Source organism: Hippoglossus hippoglossus, chromosome 9, assembly GCF_009819705.1.
Source record: "Hippoglossus hippoglossus isolate fHipHip1 chromosome 9, fHipHip1.pri, whole genome shotgun sequence".
Lineage (NCBI taxonomy): Eukaryota > Metazoa > Chordata > Actinopteri > Pleuronectiformes > Pleuronectidae > Hippoglossus > Hippoglossus hippoglossus.
In genome coordinates this window covers 20,533,989-20,556,564 of record NC_047159.1, presented here as the reverse complement: position 1 = coordinate 20,556,564, position 22,576 = coordinate 20,533,989, and the positions used below count along the sequence as shown (strand labels likewise).

Below are 22,576 nucleotides of genomic sequence, written 5' to 3'. Positions count from 1 at the left end.
CAGCGCAGGGATGCAGGTCAGGAAAATGTGTTGGGTTTATTTCCTTCCATAGTAAAATCAGTTCTTCTGTATAACGGTGCTACAGTGCTACACTAAAACCTTAATCCACTGCATGTTATTAACCTACTTGGCATCAGTGCCAAGCTGTTTTTAGTGCTTTCAAATGACAGCGAGAGAACTAATGTAGGAGACAGGATGTCAGAGCATTATTGTGTTGCTCGCAGGTAAAGAGCACCTATCTGTCACTCAGGGGCACTTCTTACATATATCATAGTACTATAGTATACATGTGTCATCAGCCACAGCAGCTAGTTCAAAGACAGTGGCAGCATTGAATTAAGAATCTCCAAAATGCTGTGTGTGAATTTTCTAAATTATTCAAATATCCTCCATGAAAGTAGCAGTGCCAGGATGCCCCACCCAAACACAGTGTAAAGCAGGATCTGTGTGTTCCTAAATAGTGCTGGTACATCCTCCCACCTCTGCAGCACAAGTGTGTGCGTGTGTGTGTGTGTGTGTGCTATGTATTTGAGATGGAGTCTCCCCTCTTTATTTTTCTCTCTTTGGCCATGAAGCCTCTGATCTTTCACCGACACAAAGACTTGTGCAGGATATGGATGAGCTCTCAACCTTTGTGAGCATCCAGCCTGATTCTGTAGCGCATTGTTTATGTGTTTGCTCAAAAAGGGCCCCAATGCCACAAGAACCATTATAGACTGGGTTCCTGTTTCCTCCTTCGTGCCATTACGAGTTAGCCAGAATTAAAGCCCAACCACAAGCTGGTTCTCAGCCAAATTCAGCGAACTGACTCTCTCCCGCTCTGTTTCTTTGAGGAGCCTTTGATGTTAGCGGGGGGGCTTTTGCACACGCAGTGATGGTAACGAATGATACTTTAAGCGATTCTTTTTTATCCGGTGAGCCTAATGAAAGATTAATGGGTTTGATATTTTCCCTTGTTTATATTTTATTTAAAAAGTAAGCCATGGTCCTTGGAACCTGTTAAAAGCCTCTTGGTGATGATATTGTGGATCAGTGGAAGCCACGTTACGATCTGTGGCACTAAATGCAATCAGGAGAGTTGATTGTCTTCTCAGCGACATTATCTCTTCATGAAGAGCGTTGACCTTGAGTTTTAGTCTGATTTGGAAGAGAGAGATTGGAGCTCCGCCAGAGATGTGTTCTTTTCCATGTATCCTGGTTCCTCTGGCTGCAGACTCCACATTTCTCTCACTCTCATGATTCAGTGGATTTTTTGCAGCGACAGTCTATAATTTCCCCTCCAGCATATTCCAGATATGCTCATCTGTGATTTGAGGATACAGATTAAATGTACAGCTGAGGGACAATCAGAAACAAATAGTGTTGCCATATTTTCAGCTTCTTTCGGAGGGGATGTCATGTCCTTTAGTAACAGCTGACTACTGTTCATTATTGGTTGCAAATACTGAGAAAGATATATTGTCAGGTGATTTAAAATATTTCTATTACAAATCAAGTCCCATCGAAACACAACTCATATATGCTCACATAGGCTCACATGTGCTAGTAGTCCTTCACTGAAATGGTTCAGTAATTGCATGTGACCTACAACATGCCTCTGTAAAACTATCACACCTAGAGATCATAAGTAGATGTCTATTCTTTTTTCTCTCTTCCCTGGATTACACGAAGAGATCAGGATCAAAGACCTCTCCTCTCCTCTAAACATTATTTTTAATGCACTGTACATGAATGATCAAGCATTTCTGCTACTTTTATGGAATGTGTTCTGAAGAGGTGCCTTTTCCATTGTGAATACATTGAAGATCATACATCAGTTACTGTATGTACATAAATGAAAGTGATTTTCCCCCGATGAAGATAATATTGTGTGAACATTTCTTGGTTTGAAGCTTTTTTTCCAGTGTGTAGTTTTTTTTGCTCTCTGTTAATACTGTCTTTACACATGAAGTTAAATTTACAAGTTATGAAACAGACTGTCCTCCCGAGCAAATCAAGAGCATCTGATGTTTCTGCAATAACATATGCTTCTGTAGGAATTATGATTCTTGCCTCTTGATCAGAGTAGGAAGGAGTGTAATCTAGTTATATTGTAACCAGGACCAGAAAGAAGAAGTGACACTATTAAAAACTTGGGATCCAGTGCTCTTGGATGTTGATAGGAGCTGATAGCCAGGATTCCCACTTCTGCTGTGTCGATTTGAATGATTCCTTTTCTTTCTTTTTTCAATTCTCTCTTATAGTGGGGTTTTCATGGTCCATATAAACAATGAAAATGATCATACTCGACTTACAGTGCAAGCTTAATCCTTGGCAAAAAATCGTGAATTAAAACAATAAGTACAGCGCACCTATCGATACAAAAACTGACAAATTAAATCATAACATGCTAAATACGAAACCTTACTTGCAGAATAGAACAAAAGAATAGGGATGTGCCTTCATATCAATCAAACCACGCTGCAGAAAGAAAACTTGATGGCAAATAAAGTAAGTAAAACAAAGGACAGAAAATAGCTTCATACGAATGATGTACAGTTGTAATTTACCCAATACAACATTCGTATCTGTTCAAAAAGTTGTCTTGTTGAAGTCTGATAAAAAAAGTGATTCTTTCCATTATATAAAAACATGTTGATCCAGTTGATGACTGAAATAACTCCTTTGCCTCAGTAATAAGGGATGTGTGGTTTCCTGGTGGCCAAGTAGTTAATGCTATGGACCAGACATGATTTGGTCGTGACCTATGGACGTCACTTTCCCTTCTCTTCTCTCTTCTTACCAACAAAATCCCCCTAAACCATTTGCAGCTAAATGTAGTATCAAAATACCTAATTACCATAAAGCAGGGTAGAGAATGGCATTCAGAGTTACATTTTATGGTGGAATTAACTAATTTCACATTTGAATTACCGTGATCACTAGTTATAACAACACAGTGATAGAGAACACATCATATATTTCTGCTCCAAGCACTCCCATATGCCAAAATCATAAAAGGAGTATATCCCCCAAATTCAAAGCGGATAAATCTGGTCTTGGAGCTGGAAACAAGAAGATTGGCGTAAAGGTACACATCAGCAGCTCCAGACATGATTTCCTGTGGTATGTCGCTCATGGCTTTAATGTGTACAGGATGGAGAAGAGTGGTGTAATCAGGAGCCCGCAGGACCAGTATAGGACCCAGTATAGTCTGACTGCCGCAGCCACAGGAAGGATGTGAACCCTTAGAGACGGCCTGCGATAGTGTGTTTGTGTTTGACGCATGTGTGGGAGCGATGAGAGGAAGAAAAAAGAGAGAGAGAGAAAGAAGGAAAAAGAAGGGACTGAGTGGGAGAGCATTTAGGATGGAACAGTGTGTTTCTGAGTGTCAGGGCCTCCTCTTGCCCTGAGGCTATACTAGTCACTCTCTCTTTTCTTTCTCCGACTCTCTCCCCCTGTCTCCTACCTCTCGCCTGGTGATTTATGCCTAACCTCTGTAATTACAGTGCCAACTGCAGCAGCCGTCAGGTTCAGATGGGGTAAGGCACAGACATGCCCCATCACCTGAGAGCAGCAACTCACCAGCTTTACTACTAAATACAGCTGCAATTTTCCCTTCAGCCTAATCTCCTTGACACCGGCTCTATAGGAACATATTTGTTTGACAACGAGAGACCGCAGAGGCCTATATACCTAGAAACATCAGTCAATTGTTTTCCATTAGAAGACACAGGAAGGTTATGAGAAGTGTATGTTATGTATGAGCTTTATTTGTGATAACGTTTGAGTGGTCCATTACTATTATAACTATACTATATACTGTACTTTATACTATTAAACAAACTGGTGTGAGAGTACAGTGGCAGCACAAACTAATAAGGCATCTGACACCACCTCATGATTGGATGAGGCTTTACCACCAAATAGTTTCTTGCCAGGGGCGGGTGGTGGTAATGGTCGCTAGCCAAATGTTTATAAAACAAGAGATAATAATAAATCCACAGAGCAGCACTACTTCGTCAGGGCAGGTTGGATGCTACTGGTTTCCACTGGAAAGTAACAAGACAAGCCTGTCGGGCCGGGCTTGCTGGTTAGCTTGCTTACTTCAGTAGAATCAAAGAACTGAGGAAATGAAATGAAATCTAATAGGAAAATAAATAGAAGCAAAACAAGTGAAGACATTTTTTCGCAATGTTATAGAAATTACAAAAACATTCCTGGATCTGTCCCCTGATCCGTAGCTGCCCCAAAACTTTTTAGGTACTTTCCTGACCCATTGCACAACTTTCCAGGTTTTGCAATAATCTGTCCGGTAGTTTTTGTGCAATCCTGCTAAAATAACAGACAAACAAAACACAACCTCCTTGGCAGAGGTAACAAACAGACGAAAACATAATGAAGTGTAATGATGAACTTGCAATGTCTCTGCTAGATTCATTACTAAACAGCTGTTTCATCTTATGTCGGCTGTATAGTGATAGCAACACTTTGAAACAGCTCCTCAAACAATCCCTCTTTCCAGATGTAGGAGGAAATATGATTTATTTGGACTTGGTGACCCGCAGTGATTATTCACAACCTGACCTGACACGTACAACACAGTTGCTGGGATCCCACAGCAGAGAGGAAATATATGTGTTGCCATGTGTTATGGGAAGGGAAGCACTTGGATTCTTCTTCTTTGCACTGTATATGTATGAGGATGTCCATGACACACCAGGCATTGTCAGTGGACAGAAAGCTCTCTCTGGCAGTCCCCCTCAGTGGAGCAGCACGATAGAAAGTCAGAGAAAGAAAAGAGAGAGAGGAAGAAAGAGAGAATGTGTCCGCATGAGTGTGACATAGTGCTGCCGGACTGATTTGCTCACCATGACAACCGTGCACAGGGGGGTGGGGGGGACCGAGGGACCCCCTGGCTTTTTGGCCCTGCACAATACGGAGAGTACGGCTGTCTTAACCTCAGTGACATTCCTGTTGTCAGCGGGTCAAATCCTTGAATATCAATGAACTGATTCAGTGCCCCTTGCAGTGGTCTTCAAAAGTGTCTGACTCACAAGAGAAGCTGTGGCTGTCCTCTCTGACCCCTGCTGACCTGCTTCCAGCCTCTCTCTGCATTCAGACCAGGAAGGCTGATTCCACAGGGTTAAACAACACTTCATCAGCACACACGCATTCCTGCTTCCAGTTTAAAGTTGGTTCTGCTCATTTGTTTTCTGCTGGAGCAGCGATTCCCAACCAGTGGGTCCTACACAGAGGTTAACCTCTTCAGCTGCCTGGCCTCAGACCTCCACACATTTCAGTTTAGAGCAAAAAATAAATATCCAAATAGGAAACAAATTTGTGTAATACTGAGTTTTAATATATTTATAATGATTACTACTAAGCTAGCTTCAATAGTCTGAATACATATATAGGACACACCTCCTGAAAACTAGCTAGCAAGCGTGACGCAAATATAATTAGCTAAAAGTAAATAGCTAAAAGGGACGGCAGATGAAAACTAGCCTGCATGGCTAAATCTGGCACATTTACATGTTGGACTTAAGTATGCATGTTAATTAATGTTCATTATGCGTTGTAAATAAATACACATAAACATAAGTAAAGGATAAATGTTGTAAGAAGTTAAACATAAGCGAGGATACACGAGGAAAACTAATCTAAATTAATAGATAAACAGTTCAAATTGTTAGCTGGTAAAGCAATGCACAGTTAGCTAAAGGTATAGCTAATAGATAGAAGTTTGAAATAATGAAACAAGCTAGTTAAAGTGATATATAAAATAGATGTAGAAGAAGCAGTACTAAACTAATGTAAACACTGACAATTCTTTTATAAGGAAGAAAATACAATAATGTGCAGGTAAATTGAAATTTGGAACCATAGATTGTAGGTAGGCATGTAAAGATGGACCACATGACAGCCTCCCAAAAGTGACGTCAATCGCCCCCTGGTGGCTGGCAGCAGATAAGTTCATAAATCCTCCCTACTCCATGTTAGTCGATGGGACATGTGGGCCAAAGTAAAATGTCAAAGTATACAACAAGTACATTTTTCTCAAAGAAAGGTTCTTTCATTTTAGGTAGTTCTTATTCCACTGATCTTTGTTCCAGTGCAAATTTTCCCTGTAAGACTCGGGATTGATCAAATGCATGTTTCAGCAACTTCCTGATCCCACTGACTGATTCCAAATGTGCAAGATGGCAGCACTCGTATGTGGGATATTTTGGCTTCATTTCTTGATAGTATATATGACAAATACAGATGCGGCGTCCATCTTCATTTACTGTCTGTAACATGTAGGTGGGGTCATCTAAGGGGTACTCGAAAGGGATTCATGTGATTGGGATGTAGGGGAATATCAGATTAAAAAGTTTTGAACCCCTGCTTTTAATAGCACACACAATAAACTTTGTATATCATGAAACGATACACATTTCTCAAGCTCAAAATCAAACTCTTTGCTCCTGCAGTCGGAGAAACACCCTGCAATTCAATCCCCATCTTCATTGAGTCATGTGTTTCTTGGCTAAAAGAACATTTTGTTGTCTGAAGCTCTGCTCCTTTCCCTCCTTTGAAGAAACAGAAGAACACAGGCTTGTCTGAATGTTGTTTTGTGAATCTAGGCATGTTGGTTCAAAGAGTTGTCCAGGACCTGAGGCAATGATCAAACACAGAACCAAATTTAGTATGTGGGTTTCCATGTAAGTCTGTGTTGCATACAGATGCACTGTATCTGCAAAGATTCATAAGCATACTGTGCAGGTGATGTGCAGTAAATACTGTGTGTCAACATATAGCTTGCACGCTTGAAATACAGTGTGATGGAATGCCTTTGGTTTGGGCCTCTCTTGCATTTACGACAGCTATTTTATGGACTACAATCAGTTTCTTTTATTTGGCCATGTAAATTATGACAATGCTCACTTCTGCTCGAAAGGAATTTGACACAGAGAATGAAGTAAATGTTTTTAGAAGGGTTCCTCAACCACCGTAACCAAAAATACAAGTGCATTTAGTCAAGTGTTGACAAGTTTACGAACATAAACAAACCTCAAGCCGCCTCAAGTCACACATCAAAAGCTTAGGAAATACATGTCAGTGTGAAAAAATGTCTCAAAGCCGGAAAGTCACTACATAAACAAAGGCAGAAGTGGGGCAACAATATTTCAACTGGGTTGTCATACCCCAATCACAGACTGGTCCTTTAAGTGCTGTTTAAGTCCTGTTATTTTCCACTCAGGCATGATAAGCAGGTCCTGACCCCTTCTCTGTGTAGATTAGCCGCTGCTGCTATCACTCCCATTACTATTATCAGGACCAGACAATCTGGCCCGCCACCAGTGTCCAGGAAACCAAGATTCTTTTGCCATGCTACAGCTTGATTAGTCAAAGGAACACATGCACAGGCATCAGATACAGTTGCAAAACCCAACAATAACATCCTTTATCATCTCCCCAACTGTTCCTCTGTACTTTCACCAAATTGCTTCCATTCCTGTCACTGCATAAAGCAAGCTGGGAGCAAAATGGGACATTGCCTTGGATCCCTGTAGACCAACACATGTTACGTGTTGTGCATGCCCACTTGTATTAACTTGATGCCCCAAGAAAGAGAAAAGGATTCTATGCAAGGATGTTTGCCAGACCGAGGAGTATGTGGCCAAAAACAAAGTATGTGGTGGCAGTACAACACTAGCCAGATGACAAATAGGTTGTGTGTTACCTTGTGTTTCATGTCTGTATAAATACAAGAGCAGCACAGATGTGCTAGTCATAAGCTAAAACCTCTGCTGTATCAGTCTTGTTTGCTTCCTCCTGCTGTCATTATGAGACTGAGGTTGAAGTCTCTTATTCAGCTTCTCTTGTTTGAGTTGTGTGTGCTGCACAGTTTTGACATATGGTTTACTTGTAGTTTATTTAAGTGTTTCAGTTTTCCACTACTTGATGGTTATAAATCAGGAATAATATGACATGTATCCTTGTAGCACTTTAAGTGTCTGTAGGGTAAATATACAGTGAGATTGGAAACAGGGGGAGCCGGTTTGTGTGACTCTGTCCAAAAGATAAGAATTCTTTATTGTTGAACAGAGCCTGGCTACCTGTTTCCCTTTTTCAAGTCCTAATGCTAAGCTAACCAGCTGCAGGCTACATTATGTCAGTGGTATTGATCTTCTTGAATTAAAAGTGAAAAGCCTATTTCCTAAAATGCAAATTTTTTTTAATTTAAACTTGGTCCAGTGTGTAAGATTTAGGTGAAATGGATCTATTGGCAGAAATTTAATATAAAATAATCCTAGTGATGTTTTCACCAGTGTGTTTCATCTAAATTGTACAAATTGTTGTTTTCTTTACCCTAGAATGGGCCCTTTATATTTAAATACTTTATATTTACATCAGGAGCGGGTCCTCTCTACGGAGGAGACCCCATTTTTTTTTTAACAGTAACCAGACTGGACAAACTAAACACCTTTTGAATTTCTATGACAACTGAAGGCTACCACAGGTTCTATTTCATTATTTGGAAGGGGAGGGTGAAGTTAGGGGTATTAAGCTGCAACATGACACTTCACCACTAGATGTCACTAAATTCTACACACTGAACCTTTAAACTATTCAACTGTACTAAAACTTTTAAACGCTGCTCCTCACTTACAACAGAAAAATACAATTCAAACGTTAACATATTATATACAACTATTATTACTCTTTTACTAATAGTAATATAATATACATGAATACCATTTGCCATATAAAGGATACTGTTAATACCTCTTTACTTAAGATTTTTAGACCAAGACTTATAATGTATAATCGTCACATTGGCATTGCTTATTTTACTCTGAACATTTCTTCCATCATATGTTCACTAATGAATACTGACATTTACTCAAGCAAAACAGTGAATCTGAATTTTGATTATGTCTTTTTAGAAAAGTTACTATCAGAATCATGTGACTGCTTCTATACAATAAACCTTCATTAGGGCATTTGGATTTTTATAATGACGAAAAGATTATTATTCATCAGTTATAATGCACAGAGAGCTCATGTTAGTCCATAATTAAGTGGTTGCTGTATATCAAATATACAGCAAATATATAGCTTGTGTGTGTAAAGTGAGGAAACACACAGTCAGTATTTTACAGTCATTAGATACTAGATGGTCTGCAGTTTGACTGTATCTTCAAATGTGTTATTACGGATCTCACTTTGTCTCTGTCCACTGCATTTATTTTTTGTAAAAAAAATAGTAAAAAAAATGTTTTGCATTCAGTATACTCTGTCAGGAGGGCCGGGATGTTTCCTCCAAGTTCATGTGACAGTTGATTGTGTAGCTTCCTCTCATGTTCTCCCCCTCTGTGCCATCTTTCTCTGTTAAGTTTCCTGAGAGTGTCTTTGAACCACAGGCATTTTCTCTCAGCCCTGCCAGATCCATCAGCATGCCTCTCCCTCTGTCTGTCCCTCTATAGCTCCTATACTGTCTGTAAACACACACATCCACACACACACGCACACAAATAAACACACACGCAAACAGTCTCCTGTTGTGCTTGTTGCTCTCTCCACTCTATCATCAATACTGTCACTGCCTTCATAACATCTCCGAAAAACACTCACACGCTCATACCCTAACACACACACACACACACACACACACACACACACACACACAAACACACATAAACACACACGCATGCAATCACAACTACATGCCATTAAATACATAGACATCAAAATGTGCTTTTGTGATGTAACTCATGAACTTACTAAAGAAAATGATTGCCTCTTTTCTAGAACATCACATCTAAGCAGCAAAATAAATTGTGGGCGTCTGTATGAGAAGGTCCACTGACCGAGGAGGAAAGCCATTCCTACAATTCTGCTGTTTTAAAATAATTGTTGAGCTCCTTGTGGATTAGAAAGGTGGCAGATTAGAGTCTTCTGCTAAATCACCATGGCAAAACTCTTGTTTCCAGCTGACGCCAGACTATACCCATCGCTCTAACCACACGATCTCTTGCCTTTGCAGTCACGTTGCAGCCCATGGGTGCCGGCACTTCTTCCTTGCATCTGACAGCGTTGTGCTGAATGCTGCAAATCTGTCATTGTAGCAGCAGAGAACATGTGCATCATGTTCATCTTGCTCTTGTTAAGTTAATAGTTTGACGTTTTGGATATTATGCTTATTCCTTCGCCAAGAGTAAGATGGAAAGTTTGGAGCCTCTCCAAAGTCTGTCCATTAAACATAGGGCCACCAGCAGCAACTGGTTGGCTTAACAGTATTCCTATATGTTTGCATCTATACGGTTAGCCTGGCATTTCCCCTCTTTATGGTGAGATAACCGTGGCAGCTGCTGGATAAAGCTTTATATTTAGCATACAACATGAAAGTGGTATTGATCCTCTCATCTAACTTTTGGCAACTAGACGAGATTTTGTGGCCTGATATGGTCGGTTATCAGCTGAAAATCCCCTTGCACCTGTTCTCCTATCTCCATATGTTTCCCAGAATGCACTGCATTCAGTATAAGCCCATGTAATAGTTTGAAATGTATCGCTCTCGTGACACTTAAGTGATTCTATAGTTGTGAATGTGGCTCTAAAGCCTTTTGTAAATGAGAATATCTTTGATGAATGGCTGCCAGTTATTGGATTTCACATCTCTTATATTGTTTGCCAGAGTTCGCTGTGCATGCTTTCACATGCACCAGTGCAAACAAGCCAATAAAAAGAGGGTCGGGCTGAAGGGAGGAGACTGGCATACAAAGAGCAACGTCTGAAAAGTAGCAGCAGTCGCCATGCTCTGGTGTATCTGATGTTGTATTCAGCCTAACTAGTCCTCTGAGGAAGTGTGCCGCTGCCCTGCCTGTATGGAGGGGGAGTGTCTGTTTGCACAGGTCTGTCAGTTAACACTAATCTGCCTGATCTCCACCTCAAAGTCACTCACTTCTCCACATGCAAATAAACATATTCAGCCCTCTTTCAAACCAAAGCCACTATCAAACACTTGTTTGATCAGCAGAGCGCCTGTGAGGTAGTTCATTATGCATTCGAAAAAAAAAGTGCCATGCCCCCGCCTTTGTCAGGACAGAGCTCATTGTTGCCAGCTTTTTATGTAATTACTCTCACCTTCAGCAGTGGCTGGAAACAACTGCCTACACAGCAGACTGAGGTGTGTGTCTGTGTGTGTGTGTGTGTGTGAGCTATTCATGTGGCTTGTTACTGCAGATTGGGCATATATACTGTACTTTTACTTTGCCCTAGATTCTTTTCTATATAGATCAATCCAGACCATGAAGCCCACCCACACTTCATTCAACCAAAAGTCTCAGTACTCTGGATTTATGCGCCACGAGAACTTGTGGGATGAGAGGGTGCTTTCATTGCACTTTTCATTGCACCCTATAACACTTTGGTGTACGAAAACTTGCAGCGCTCAGTGAAAAGTTTTTTTCTTCTTCAGTAACCCTCTTACTGCAAGTTACTTCTTCAGCAGGAAAACAAAGCAAAACCTCCCAACCAAAGGAGGCAGAATCCTCCAAAAGGCGACAGAGTTTGCATTTAAAGCAGCTGTCTAATACGAGACACAAGTGCCAAGAATCCGTGCGGGTGTAGCACATTAAAAGCACACATAAAAAACACCCACCCACCCCTCAGCACCCGCCAAATTCCTTTGTGTGTATGTTGTGTGTGTCATGTATGAGTGTATGACATTGAGAGGCTAAGCAGTGCTTTGCAAACAGACAGGCCCGAACGAGTAAACAGGTGCCGCTGGAGCAGCTGAGGATGAGGACATGGGGCGTCTCCACGAAGCCTGATCAAAGAGATGCTGCCTCAGCCGCCAGTCATCCCGGCAACTTGATTTATGTCACTGTGTCAGAGAACTTTATGACTGCTTGCAAAGGCAACACACAAACTGAAGGTACACAGACTCATCCACGCCTCCGAGTGCAACAACACGGCACAGAGACGAAGGTGTAGTCATCTACTGACACAGGAGCATTGTTTGAAGGTTTTGACTGGTGATGATGTATCCCCCCCCCCCTCTGAACCCAAATCAGGCTTTGACTTGCAGAGTAGGCTTAATTGTTCTGTCATCTCAACTTTATGTTTTTTAATACCGCTCGGTTCCACAAAGACACTTAACATCAGCTCAATTACAGAGTGTGAAAAGCTGGAAATCCTGGCTCGCTGGCGAACCAGTCAGATTAAATTAAATTCAAGTCATTATCAAAGGTTTGATGCCGTTTCAACAACCCTGATCACAAGCAGAAGCTTCTTATTGTCAACACATCACGAGCCAGCACAGACGCTGCAGCCTCCGTCATGGCACGGCGGAAAGAATGAGAGGCAGGAAGTGGAATGAGTAGCCGGGTGACGGCATTCGTCCCGGCGGAGTTTGGTAGGTACGTGTGTCTGAGACTCATCAGCCTTTCGTCACATGGTCGGTGTGGGATTCCCCGCTTGGTCAAATAAAACATTTCATCGCACAGAAACAACATGTAAGGATCAGATGGAGGATGTTTCACTGTGCTGAAAGGCACTTTTGGCTTTATACCCTGTGGTCTGATGAAATAAGATCTATACTTTTAAAGCCTAAATCCTGCAACACATACAGTTGAGTGTGATTTCCACCCCCCCAAAAAAAACTTTCTTTCTTGCCAGCAACACTTTGCCCTTGCTCTGAGCAGGATTTTTCCCTTTGAAGCGCAGAGAAGAGGAGAAGTGAAGGCTGTTTGGCTGAAGAAGCCCTGGAGGGGGGTGGTAACTGTCATTTATATTTACAGCCTTCCCAGACACCTCGGGGGCTGTTATCCAGGTGGCCTCTGTTGAAGCTCTCAGAAGCACTCACACCTTTTTCACAACTCAGAGTATCAATAGACACTGGCTGACTTTGATTCAGCCACATAGAGATTGTGAGTCATGAGCTTTTTTGACTGTTGAAACGGGTTGGGTTGACGCTGGAACTTGAATGCCCTCGGGGATGAAGTATTACTACACTTCTAAAACTTTATTAGACCAGAGAGGACTCTCACAGGTTTTAAACTCTCAAAAAAAAGATTTGAAGGTAAGTTGTGTAAAGGATCCTGTAAAACTGCATATTCTCCCTCACGTATCCTAAAGTAAAACCTCATGCTTTACTTGTTACATTGACTTCTGACGATCTATTAATATTTCTATATGTCTCTTATACGGTTCACATACTTGTACATATACAGTGACTCTAAGTATCCATGTTTTCCTGTTGCTCTGACAGCCCTGTCAAGACAAAAGTCAATTGGCCTTGCTCAGATTCAAGACCAGACATGCATCTCCCTCTCTCTCTCTCTCTCTCTCTCTGCACCTTAAAATCTGTTGACAGGGTAAAGGATCGTTTAACGTCAAACATCTCAGGATACAACACAATGTATTTCAGTTAGCTCGTGCTTTGGAAAACGACTTCAGTCAATATGTAACTACTTCAAATCCAGGCCAGATGTGTCTTTAGAAATGTCACCATGCCCCGGCTGATAAGGAGAGACACGATGACAGATATCCTGTATTTTGGTTTGCAGCGATCCTGGTTTTCAAAGTCAGCCCCCTCCAAACAGTCTAATCCTGTCCTGAATGAGAGCTGGATTATTGTATAACTCCATCATGGGTACGCACCGAAACATGCAAGAGAGAGAGAGAGATGAGGAGAAAGGAAGAAAGAGAATGACTAAAATTAAGTTTTATATTCACTTGTGAATGTGAAGAATTATACACAGGGTTATAAACGCACCCAGTTTAAATGCAGTTAGGGATATAAAGAAATCATTAACAGGTAATCAAAAAAATGATATTTAACCTAAAATATGAGACATTCTGGTCACATAATTTTTTTTTTTACCTGACAGCACCACTTTCAATTTTCAAACTGAATTCTTGATAAAACACCAATAAATTGCAAAAATCAAAGCATTTAACCAAAACATGTGAATCAAGTAAAAATTTATAATTTGCTTGTTTTTTTCTTGGTGAAGCAAATATGTTAAAATATAAGACTACAACTAATTTTATATTAAAAACACTGAATAAATCTAAAAGTATGCACAAAAATCCTTATTATACCATATGCAAGCAGCAAATGAAAGTCAAGAGACAACCCTACTTATTTGCTGTTGTGTGACACCACATAAAACGTGGTAAATGAAAAACTGACATAATAGTCCCATTGTTTCTTTATGAATACAGTATTTTAAAAAAAAAAGGGAATAGAGATGCTACTGCAAAGTCAGGTAAAATTATTCATCTTTTATGAGATGTAAAAGGGCAATTTTGTTTCCAGAGACGTGCGAGTGCAACATTTATGATACGATCGCATCTGCTCATACAACCAGTCAGTTATTATCATAGTATTTATATTAAAATGTTTGTCTTTCTGACTTTTGGTCATACAATGTTGTTTAAATCAATTATTTCTAAAGACGAATAATTATAAATCCAGTTCCAACATACCATTACATTCACAACTCAAGATCACTGAAGTTGATTTGTGTGTTGAATAAAACTTACTGCTGCACACTGTCAGCATATAATGACAAAGGTTGTAATTGCATTAAAACATCTTAACGCAGCTGTACGAGGATGGAGACACAATCCAGTAGAGAGAATAACAACACAGTTGCAATACACAAGTCCGACTTTACAAACATTTAAAACTAGAACGTTTTATTAATTTTTCTATAAAATCTCTGCTTTCTCTTTTTTTTTTAGAAATATATACAAACGTTCTCTTGTGCTATAAAACAGCAAAGAAAAAAACAATGAAAACTCAACAGCAGTGTACAAATAACTTTTTTTCAGTGATGAGTGCTTGATAAATTTATGGTGTGGATTTGCCTCACAATGGGGTTTGTAAGGTCTCGAGCGCCTTTCAGCAGCTGCTCTCACTTCAGTTCAAGCATGTGTGACACTGCCTCAGTTTGTATTAAAAAGCCTCCAAGCACAACACTCTCTGTAGTGTCTCTCTGACCATTTGCCTCCATTGTCTGCAGGGTTCTTGCATTGTCTGTAATCTGTCACTAACAGTACAAGTGTCTTTTTTTTTTTTTGCCTGTAAGGAAAACACCTATTGCACATTATTCAAGTAACCCCGTGGCACATCTAAATGGTTTATCCCACTCTTTTTGTCTTGGGAACAATACGATTTTTTTTCCACAACCAAGTTCCTCAATAGGATAAGTGAATCCAGGAGTAGCAGATTTTTCCCCAAACAAAGGCAGCTCTTGTTGCATGAGGTGGCTCAAGATACAAACAAAACCCACATTGCATTATCTATAACAGAGTCTGCATAAATAAAACACGAACCTTGATTCTTTTGATGGCACTCTGATTACAAAGTCTCATTTAGATAAGGGCTTTACAAGTATTTTTTGGGTATATACAAGAAGAGCTCATACACATGTTGGAGGAGGCCGTGTAGGCTCATACTTAGTGCTGTGCCCTTTGAGAGATGGGTGAGGTTTGATGTAAGGCCTACTGCTGGTGAACACACTGGCAGTCTTTCTCCTCGTCCTCTTCTTTAGCTTCCTGCTAAACACATTCTGCCACGACTGCAGCGTCTTTGACGTCCAGATCCACATGCCGCTGGTGATGCCCACCACCAGCAGCATGAAGATCTTCACCATGAAGATCTCGATGGCGGGGATGGAAGTCTTCATGACACACTCAGCTGACTCCGGCCCGCCGCCGTCCACACACTTCTGCTCCACTGCCAGGATGCGCCAGTAGTCCATGTTGAGCCTCTCGTAGAAGTAGCAGGCGATCACGCAGGTGGCAGGGACAGTGTAGAGCACAGAGAAGACCCCGATGCGAACCATCAGCTTCTCCAGCTTGTCCGTGTTTTCTCCCTCTGTTTTCATTATCTTACGGATATGGAAGAGAGCCACGAAGCCCGACAGCAGGAAAGAAGTGCCAATAATAAGATAGCAGGAGAGAGGAATTAGCACAAAGCCGGTGAGAGCTTTGACATCCATGCTGCCCACGTAGCAGATGCCCGTCAGCTCGTCCCCCGCCACCTTCCTCATCACCAGGATCATGATGGTCTTCACAGCCGGGATGGCCCACGCCGCCAGGTGGAAGTAGCTGCTGTTGGCCTCGATGGCCTCATGACCCCACTTCTTCCCCGCAGCCAGGAACCATGTGAGGGTCAGGATAACCCACCAGAGGGAGCTGGCCATGCCAAAATAATACAGGATGAGGAACACAATAGTGCAGCCGGTGCTCTCCAGACCCTCCTGGATAACATATTGCACCCCATTGTCTCTGTCACAGGCTATTCTTTCAGCGCCCACAAAAAGTCGGATGAGGTAGCCCACAGAGTAAACACAGTAGGACATGGAGAGGAAGATGATCGGCCTCTCTGGGTATTTGAATCTCTGAGGGTCTATGAGGAACGTGAGCACAGTGAAGGCACTGGAGACAAAGCAGAGGATGGACCAGATGGCCATCCACACCAGAGAGAACTGCTTGTCTCCCTGACTCCAGTATACGTCCACTTTGGGGTAGCATTTGGGGGCACAGGACTCGCTCTTCTCCACAAAGTGGAACTTGCCGTGGTTGCTGCACGTCCGCTTGCTGCTGCTGTCCTTCAGGTGCAGGTCGTGGCCGCCCAGAGGCCGCTGTGGCCTGTAGTCTGGGGGCTGGGTGTGGGAGACTTTGGGGGGCTCGTCTGAGCCGTTGTTGGGCGCCTCCATGCAGAGGTTGTTTGGGTCATTTTTGGTCGGCAGCCGGGAGCAGTCCAGAGAGTCGGGCCACGGGAACTTAAACTGTTCCAAGATGGGCGAGCATTTTAACTTCACCTGCTCACACATAACTCTACACGCTGGGATGGGGTTGGAAACCTGCTCCGTGCACATGGGAGCGTACAGCGAGCACAGGAAAAATTTGAGATGACTGTGGCATCCAAACTGTATCAGTGTTGCAAACTCCTGCAGCTTTATCGCTGCCTCTTTTTGGTCATCGTGGCCCATGAGATTTGGCATGAGAGTCATATTGTAGCCAATGTCTTTACACTGGGGGATGTTGATGTGTTGACATTTCCCCTCTCCTGGCCAGTCCGGGTCTATGGAGCTGATAGCTGAAGCTCCACTGCTCCACAGGACCAGCAGCACACACACGAGGCTCAGTTTGGCACATGCACGCATCCTCCCTTCTTGTTTTAATGAAGAAAACGACAGGATGTTCATCACTACCACAACACACGGTTCTCTCATTTGAAAAGTCTGCGATGAATCCAGGCTGGTGTCTGGTGTCTGGTGTGTCGGGTGGATCAGTGTGGGAGAACTTACACAACTATCTGTGGGGAGATCGCTTTCTCATTTTAGGCGTGGAGAGTTTAATGAGAACATATTTCCCGCGATGGTCCGTGGACGCTTTCTCGCTGGGAGTATCGTGCGCACAGGTCCATGCTTCCCGAGCGCAAGTGTCGGAGCTGTACTTCCTCAGTGTCCCGCAGCACACAACTCCGTCTGCTGGGGGTTAAAATAGAAAAAACCGTGTCTCTCAGACTTGTCTCTCACTTGTTCCCTGAAGATCCACTGATCCCGTCCTCGCATTTCATGTCACTTTTCCCTGCGCAGCAAAGCGATGTGTGGTCCGTGCGACAACTTGGAGAAAAACAACAAAAAACTAAATAGTCCTTTACGCGGCTGCTCCTTTGCGCAGAGATGTTTCCTCACCAGGGTCCCGACACAACTAAGCTGCGAAAATAAATACTTGAAACTAAACGTTGTCCCAGTAAAAAAAGCCGGATTATGCTCCTCCCGTCACACAGCGGCGGCCAACGGATGCGTCTGGTTTGGTGGCAGCGCTCGTCTGAGCTGGTCGGAGCCTCCGTCCCGGTCTAACCTGCCAAGAGATCCGCCTTCAAAGACACAGCTACTTTACATGAGAAAGATGACACTGACACGCGGATTATTCTCGAGTCGTGCGGAACAGCTTGTTCATTATAGCGGGTTCACAGGCTCCCAGCGAACTCCCCTCGCCCTGTCCCCGTCGGTCTGTTTGCGACACAAGATTCAACAACTACAACAACACGTTTTCGCGACGATCACAAAATGCTGCGCGATATACGGGACACACACGAGGCTCCACACGCAGCGAACACCAGAGTACACGGAACAGTCTGTGGTTGGTATGTGTGATGAATCATCACTGCTGGACAAGTTTGTCTACCCCCCCTCCAACTTTTAAGATGCGAGTCCTCTTCAAAATAGTTCATTACAAAACGACAAATAAAGCATATTTGCTGTTTTCTTGCCAAAACTCCACGAGACATCTCTGTAAATATGTGCATGTTGATGTAAAAGTTGCACATGTACCTATTTTGGACAACTAGCTGCAACCGCATTACATTTTTGCACTAAAGGTTATTCTATAGATACATAAATAATATGGTCCTATGATTAAACTAACCTTAAACAATAAGGGTATCCATCTGACAACTAACTCTATATCATCCCCACTGCACAGTCAGACACAACTTCATATGGATATGTCTAAGAACAGCTGGTCTCAACTCATTGACCAGTGATGAAGTAGTTTAGATCCACGACATTAAAATGTTACTTTGTTACAATTAAATTTACAAAAATGTATTGATATGTATATATAGAAAATATACCTTGTGCATCTAAATTAAATGCTCATCGAGCAGAATAGCTTTCTTTACAGTGTTATATTATTATATAGGGCTTTATTGGGGATTGCTATTCTTGATGCATTGATATAAGCAGAATATTCAAGTGGGAGCTGGTCGAGGTGGAGCTAATTTGAACTCCCTCATATGCTGATTTTGTAGTTTGGTATATTCTATCCATCCTTCCATCCATTACCTATTCCACTTTTCCTTTAAGAGTAGGGGAGCTGGAGCCATTTGGATATAAAATTGCACAATTTAATGAACTGATTAATGTTTTGTACGTAAAATGCTGCTGTCAAACAAAAATGAGTAAACAGTTCACCCAGTTCTGCAAATGCAGAGGAGCAGAAAGTTAAAAATATGAAAATAAAGTACAAATATCTCAGAACTTTAGTTAAGTACTATAAGTAAAGTATTATATTCAATTTCCATCAGCGTCATAGACATCTTTCTGGAATCAGCCACAGTGATTTTCAGGAGTAAAAAGATTGTTATATGATTTTCATAGAGCAGAGCTTTTAATGCCAGCAGAATGCATGAATGATGCTGTATTTGTGGATTTCCCCCCTATATTTTATTCAATGTACACGGTATATAAACGAGACAGACCTACTGTGAGGGAAATATGCACATGGGTTTTTACCACATTTTACATCTGAATTCAACCCAGATGAATTATTCATTCCTCAGTAGTCGATTCAAGGCAAGTTTGCAAACCACACACAATAATAATATTCACACATACACAAACAAAACAACAGTGGACACAAGAAACAATGGTCTTTCTGTTGAAAGAGACATGCGAGTCAATTTGTCAGTGTGTGGACTGCATGAAACTTCCCCCAGGCGTTTTTTGAAAGCACCAGGGCAAACCACTCATGGGGGACATTTGTATCCCAGTTTAGGATCTGTTTATAATGTAGCAGTGTGGGAATCTGTGTGTTGTGGCCGCAGTGTTATTTGTGCCAAATTCAACAACACCTTGCAGTCATTTACTCTTACTCAGCGATGGATATAAATAATCCAGCGAACAAATAAAGAGGATTGATGACTTTTTAAATGTGTCAGCCCGAAGTGTTGACTTAATTCTATTGTTAAGAGTGAGCTTGCACAAATAAATCAGTGGCAACTCTGCCTTTCATTACATCTGTAATCACACCATTCATTAAGGAAATTTTAAGTTCACACTGGGATAATAATTTATCTAGTTGTATATTCAGACGACTTAAATGCACCTTTGTGCCTTATCAGGGATAACTATGTGCCCTTTCCCCCAACCACAAACTCTATTAAGACCCTTCTCAAAGTTTGCTCCACAGTGACAGGCAACGTGGCCTTGCAGACACAGCACAGGGAATTGTTTTTCCATTGTTAACATCTAAACAAGCTTATATTTCAATGGACATTATTGCAAATGTGTGTAGGGATGTTCTGCAGAAAAAATATTCCCACATGTGAAGTTACGTCATAGGCTATTGGGTAGTTGTGGCTCAGGATGTGGAGCGGGTCGTCCACTAGCCAGAAGGTCGGTGGTTTGATCCCAGGCTCCTCCATTCCACATTACAAAATGTCCTTGGGAAAGACTCTGGACCCCAACATGCCCCTGATGGCTGCGTGTGAGTGATGTGTGTTAGAGTAAGTGCTGCTCATGGATGCAGTGTACGAACGTGTGTGATAATGGGTGAATTTAAAGTGCTTTGAATAGTCATCAAGACTAGAGACGTTCTATGTAAATACAGACCATTTACCATTATTGGTGCAGGAAGATATTTCTAATTAAAAATAATGAACTAATCATAAAGCACTTTGTCCAAATCAGTTGCTATTCTCATGGGAATAAACAGAGTTACATTCATTTGGAGTAATCTTTTTTTCTAGCTTGTTATATCGCAAACCGAATCAATGGGCTCTGGTGAAGTAGAGTTTTTTTGCATGTTCATCTCAGGTCATTGTGCGTTCCCCTCTCCCTCTCCAAAGTGACCATCTCCCCATGAGTACAGATGTTATGCCATTCACTCACTGCCCTGTTAGCTCTGTGATAAAGTGTCTCGAGTGTATCCGGTCTCCTGCATGGGGCAGGCTCCAGCCTCCCTGTGACCCAGAACAGAACGAGTGGTTTAGAAAATGAATGGATGGATGTGCTTTTATCAGCCTGTAAAAGTGAAACACAGCACTACCAGTGTCACAGCCCGTTATAAAATAAACCAAACACAACGTGTCAACACAAAGAGTGCGGTAATAAATGGCATCAGTAAACCCATGATGCATTGTCGTTAGAGCGAGTAAGAACTCCATCATGGTTTTATATCATCAGCCTGTTCATGGAGGAGCAGGGTGGCATGTGATACTATGAGACGAATAGGTTATGAGGCCCTTTGCCTTTTTTATGTGTATGTGTGTGAGAGAGATCCTCCAGACCTCACTCACATTACCTTGTAAAAAGTTTGTGGCTGTAAGATTTATGCTGAGGCCCATGTCATGGTCTCCACCAAGGCTGAAATACTGATCACAGGTAAAACCACTTTTAGAGCATTTAACAAGAGTCACTAAAAGTGCTTTTAGAGGTATTTCTGAAATGTGTCTGTGCAAGATGAGAAACCTGGCACCAGCGTGCATAAATGGTTTAAGCACAGCATATCTTAGTGAGGGCATTTCAGCTGTTAGCACTCAGTGTGTGGAGCAGCAGCATAAATATAGGGTATGAATACACTTATGAACACAATACACTCCTCCTATGCAGCTCAGGTTTCACTTATCCAGCTGTTCACGTTTGAAGTGGTTTTGGTCAGAACATATACATACACAGAAAAACATTTACGTAAACACACACACACACACACACACACACACACACACGCACACACACACACACACACACACACACACACACACACACACACACACACACATATATATATATATTGTGGGATATTCATAATGGTATGCAAACTATTTTCCTTTGTCCCAAAAACTGCATGCATCTTCTATAGTGTGACCTCTCACTCACAAAGACAAGGACAACAGCTGACATGCCTGCTCGGTCCCTCCCTCTCCACTTACACGTTTATTATGTCGCTGATGTGTAGAGGAGATGACAAAAAGAGACGGTAGCTTTAATGTGAAGAAGAATAATGTAATATCAATGCCTTGCCCCAGCCGGGCCCAGCTCTGCTCTCCATTCACTGATCATCCATCTATGAGGAAACCCTGTCTGGCGTATTTTAAAGCAGACAACTGCCCTTATTATGGCTGCCTTTGGTGTAATGAAACTGACAAGATAATTTTGTCACACAGTCTAAAAAGAAGACACAGTCGTCTAGTTTGTGGTAATTCATCGGCTTTGTTCTGTTCTTGCTCCTGTCTTGCCTCCTGCCTCCCTCCCTTTCATGATTGTTTTGCTGGTCATGATGATATCTCTTTGAAAATGAGAAGAAAAGAGAAGGAGAGAGGAATCAGGCCTGTTCACTCTTTAGCATCCACAGCCTCAGCAGCTACTACTGTTCCTTTTATGTTCTTTTTCTGTCTCCCACCCTCTTTTCCATATACACCCCCTACACTCGGCTCATTCCTTCTCACACATGTGCAAAATGTGCACACACACACACACACACACACACACACACACACACACACACACACACACACACACACACACACACACACACACACACACACACACACACACACACTCATTTTATCTCATCTTTGCAAGCACAACAGTGTGACGAAGAAAAGCAGTGCAGCTCCATCTCTGAAAAATCAGCAACTGTGAGATAATTCTGTAACTAATAAAGTGAAAGGAGGGGGGGCCCTTTGATGACTGAAGCTGAAAAGATATTTTATTTTTTGTGTGTGGGATTTGAGATGTGTGATTCTATGGAGCGAGCTCGCTCCCCTGCTGTTAGGCTCTGGCTGGAAGCTGGC

The 22,576-nt window shown here is 42.0% G+C and overlaps 1 protein-coding gene across 1 annotated transcript; it reads right to left on the bottom strand.

The window, feature by feature from the left end:
• Positions 1-14,646: 14,646 nt before the first annotated feature.
• On the bottom strand, positions 14,647-18,010 carry fzd10 (frizzled class receptor 10). Its single transcript, XM_034596311.1, has one exon. It carries the CDS (start codon positions 17,223-17,225, stop codon positions 15,405-15,407), a length of 1,821 nt encoding a protein of 606 aa, XP_034452202.1. The 5' UTR covers positions 17,226-18,010; the 3' UTR covers positions 14,647-15,404.
• Between the last annotated feature and the right edge of the window lie 4,566 nt (positions 18,011-22,576).

Bases quoted from the DNA above. Each gene is read 5' to 3' on its own strand.
- fzd10 (XM_034596311.1), bottom strand. From the start codon at position 17,225: ATGAGAGAACCGTGTGTTGTGGTAGTGATGAACATCCTGTCGTTTTCT.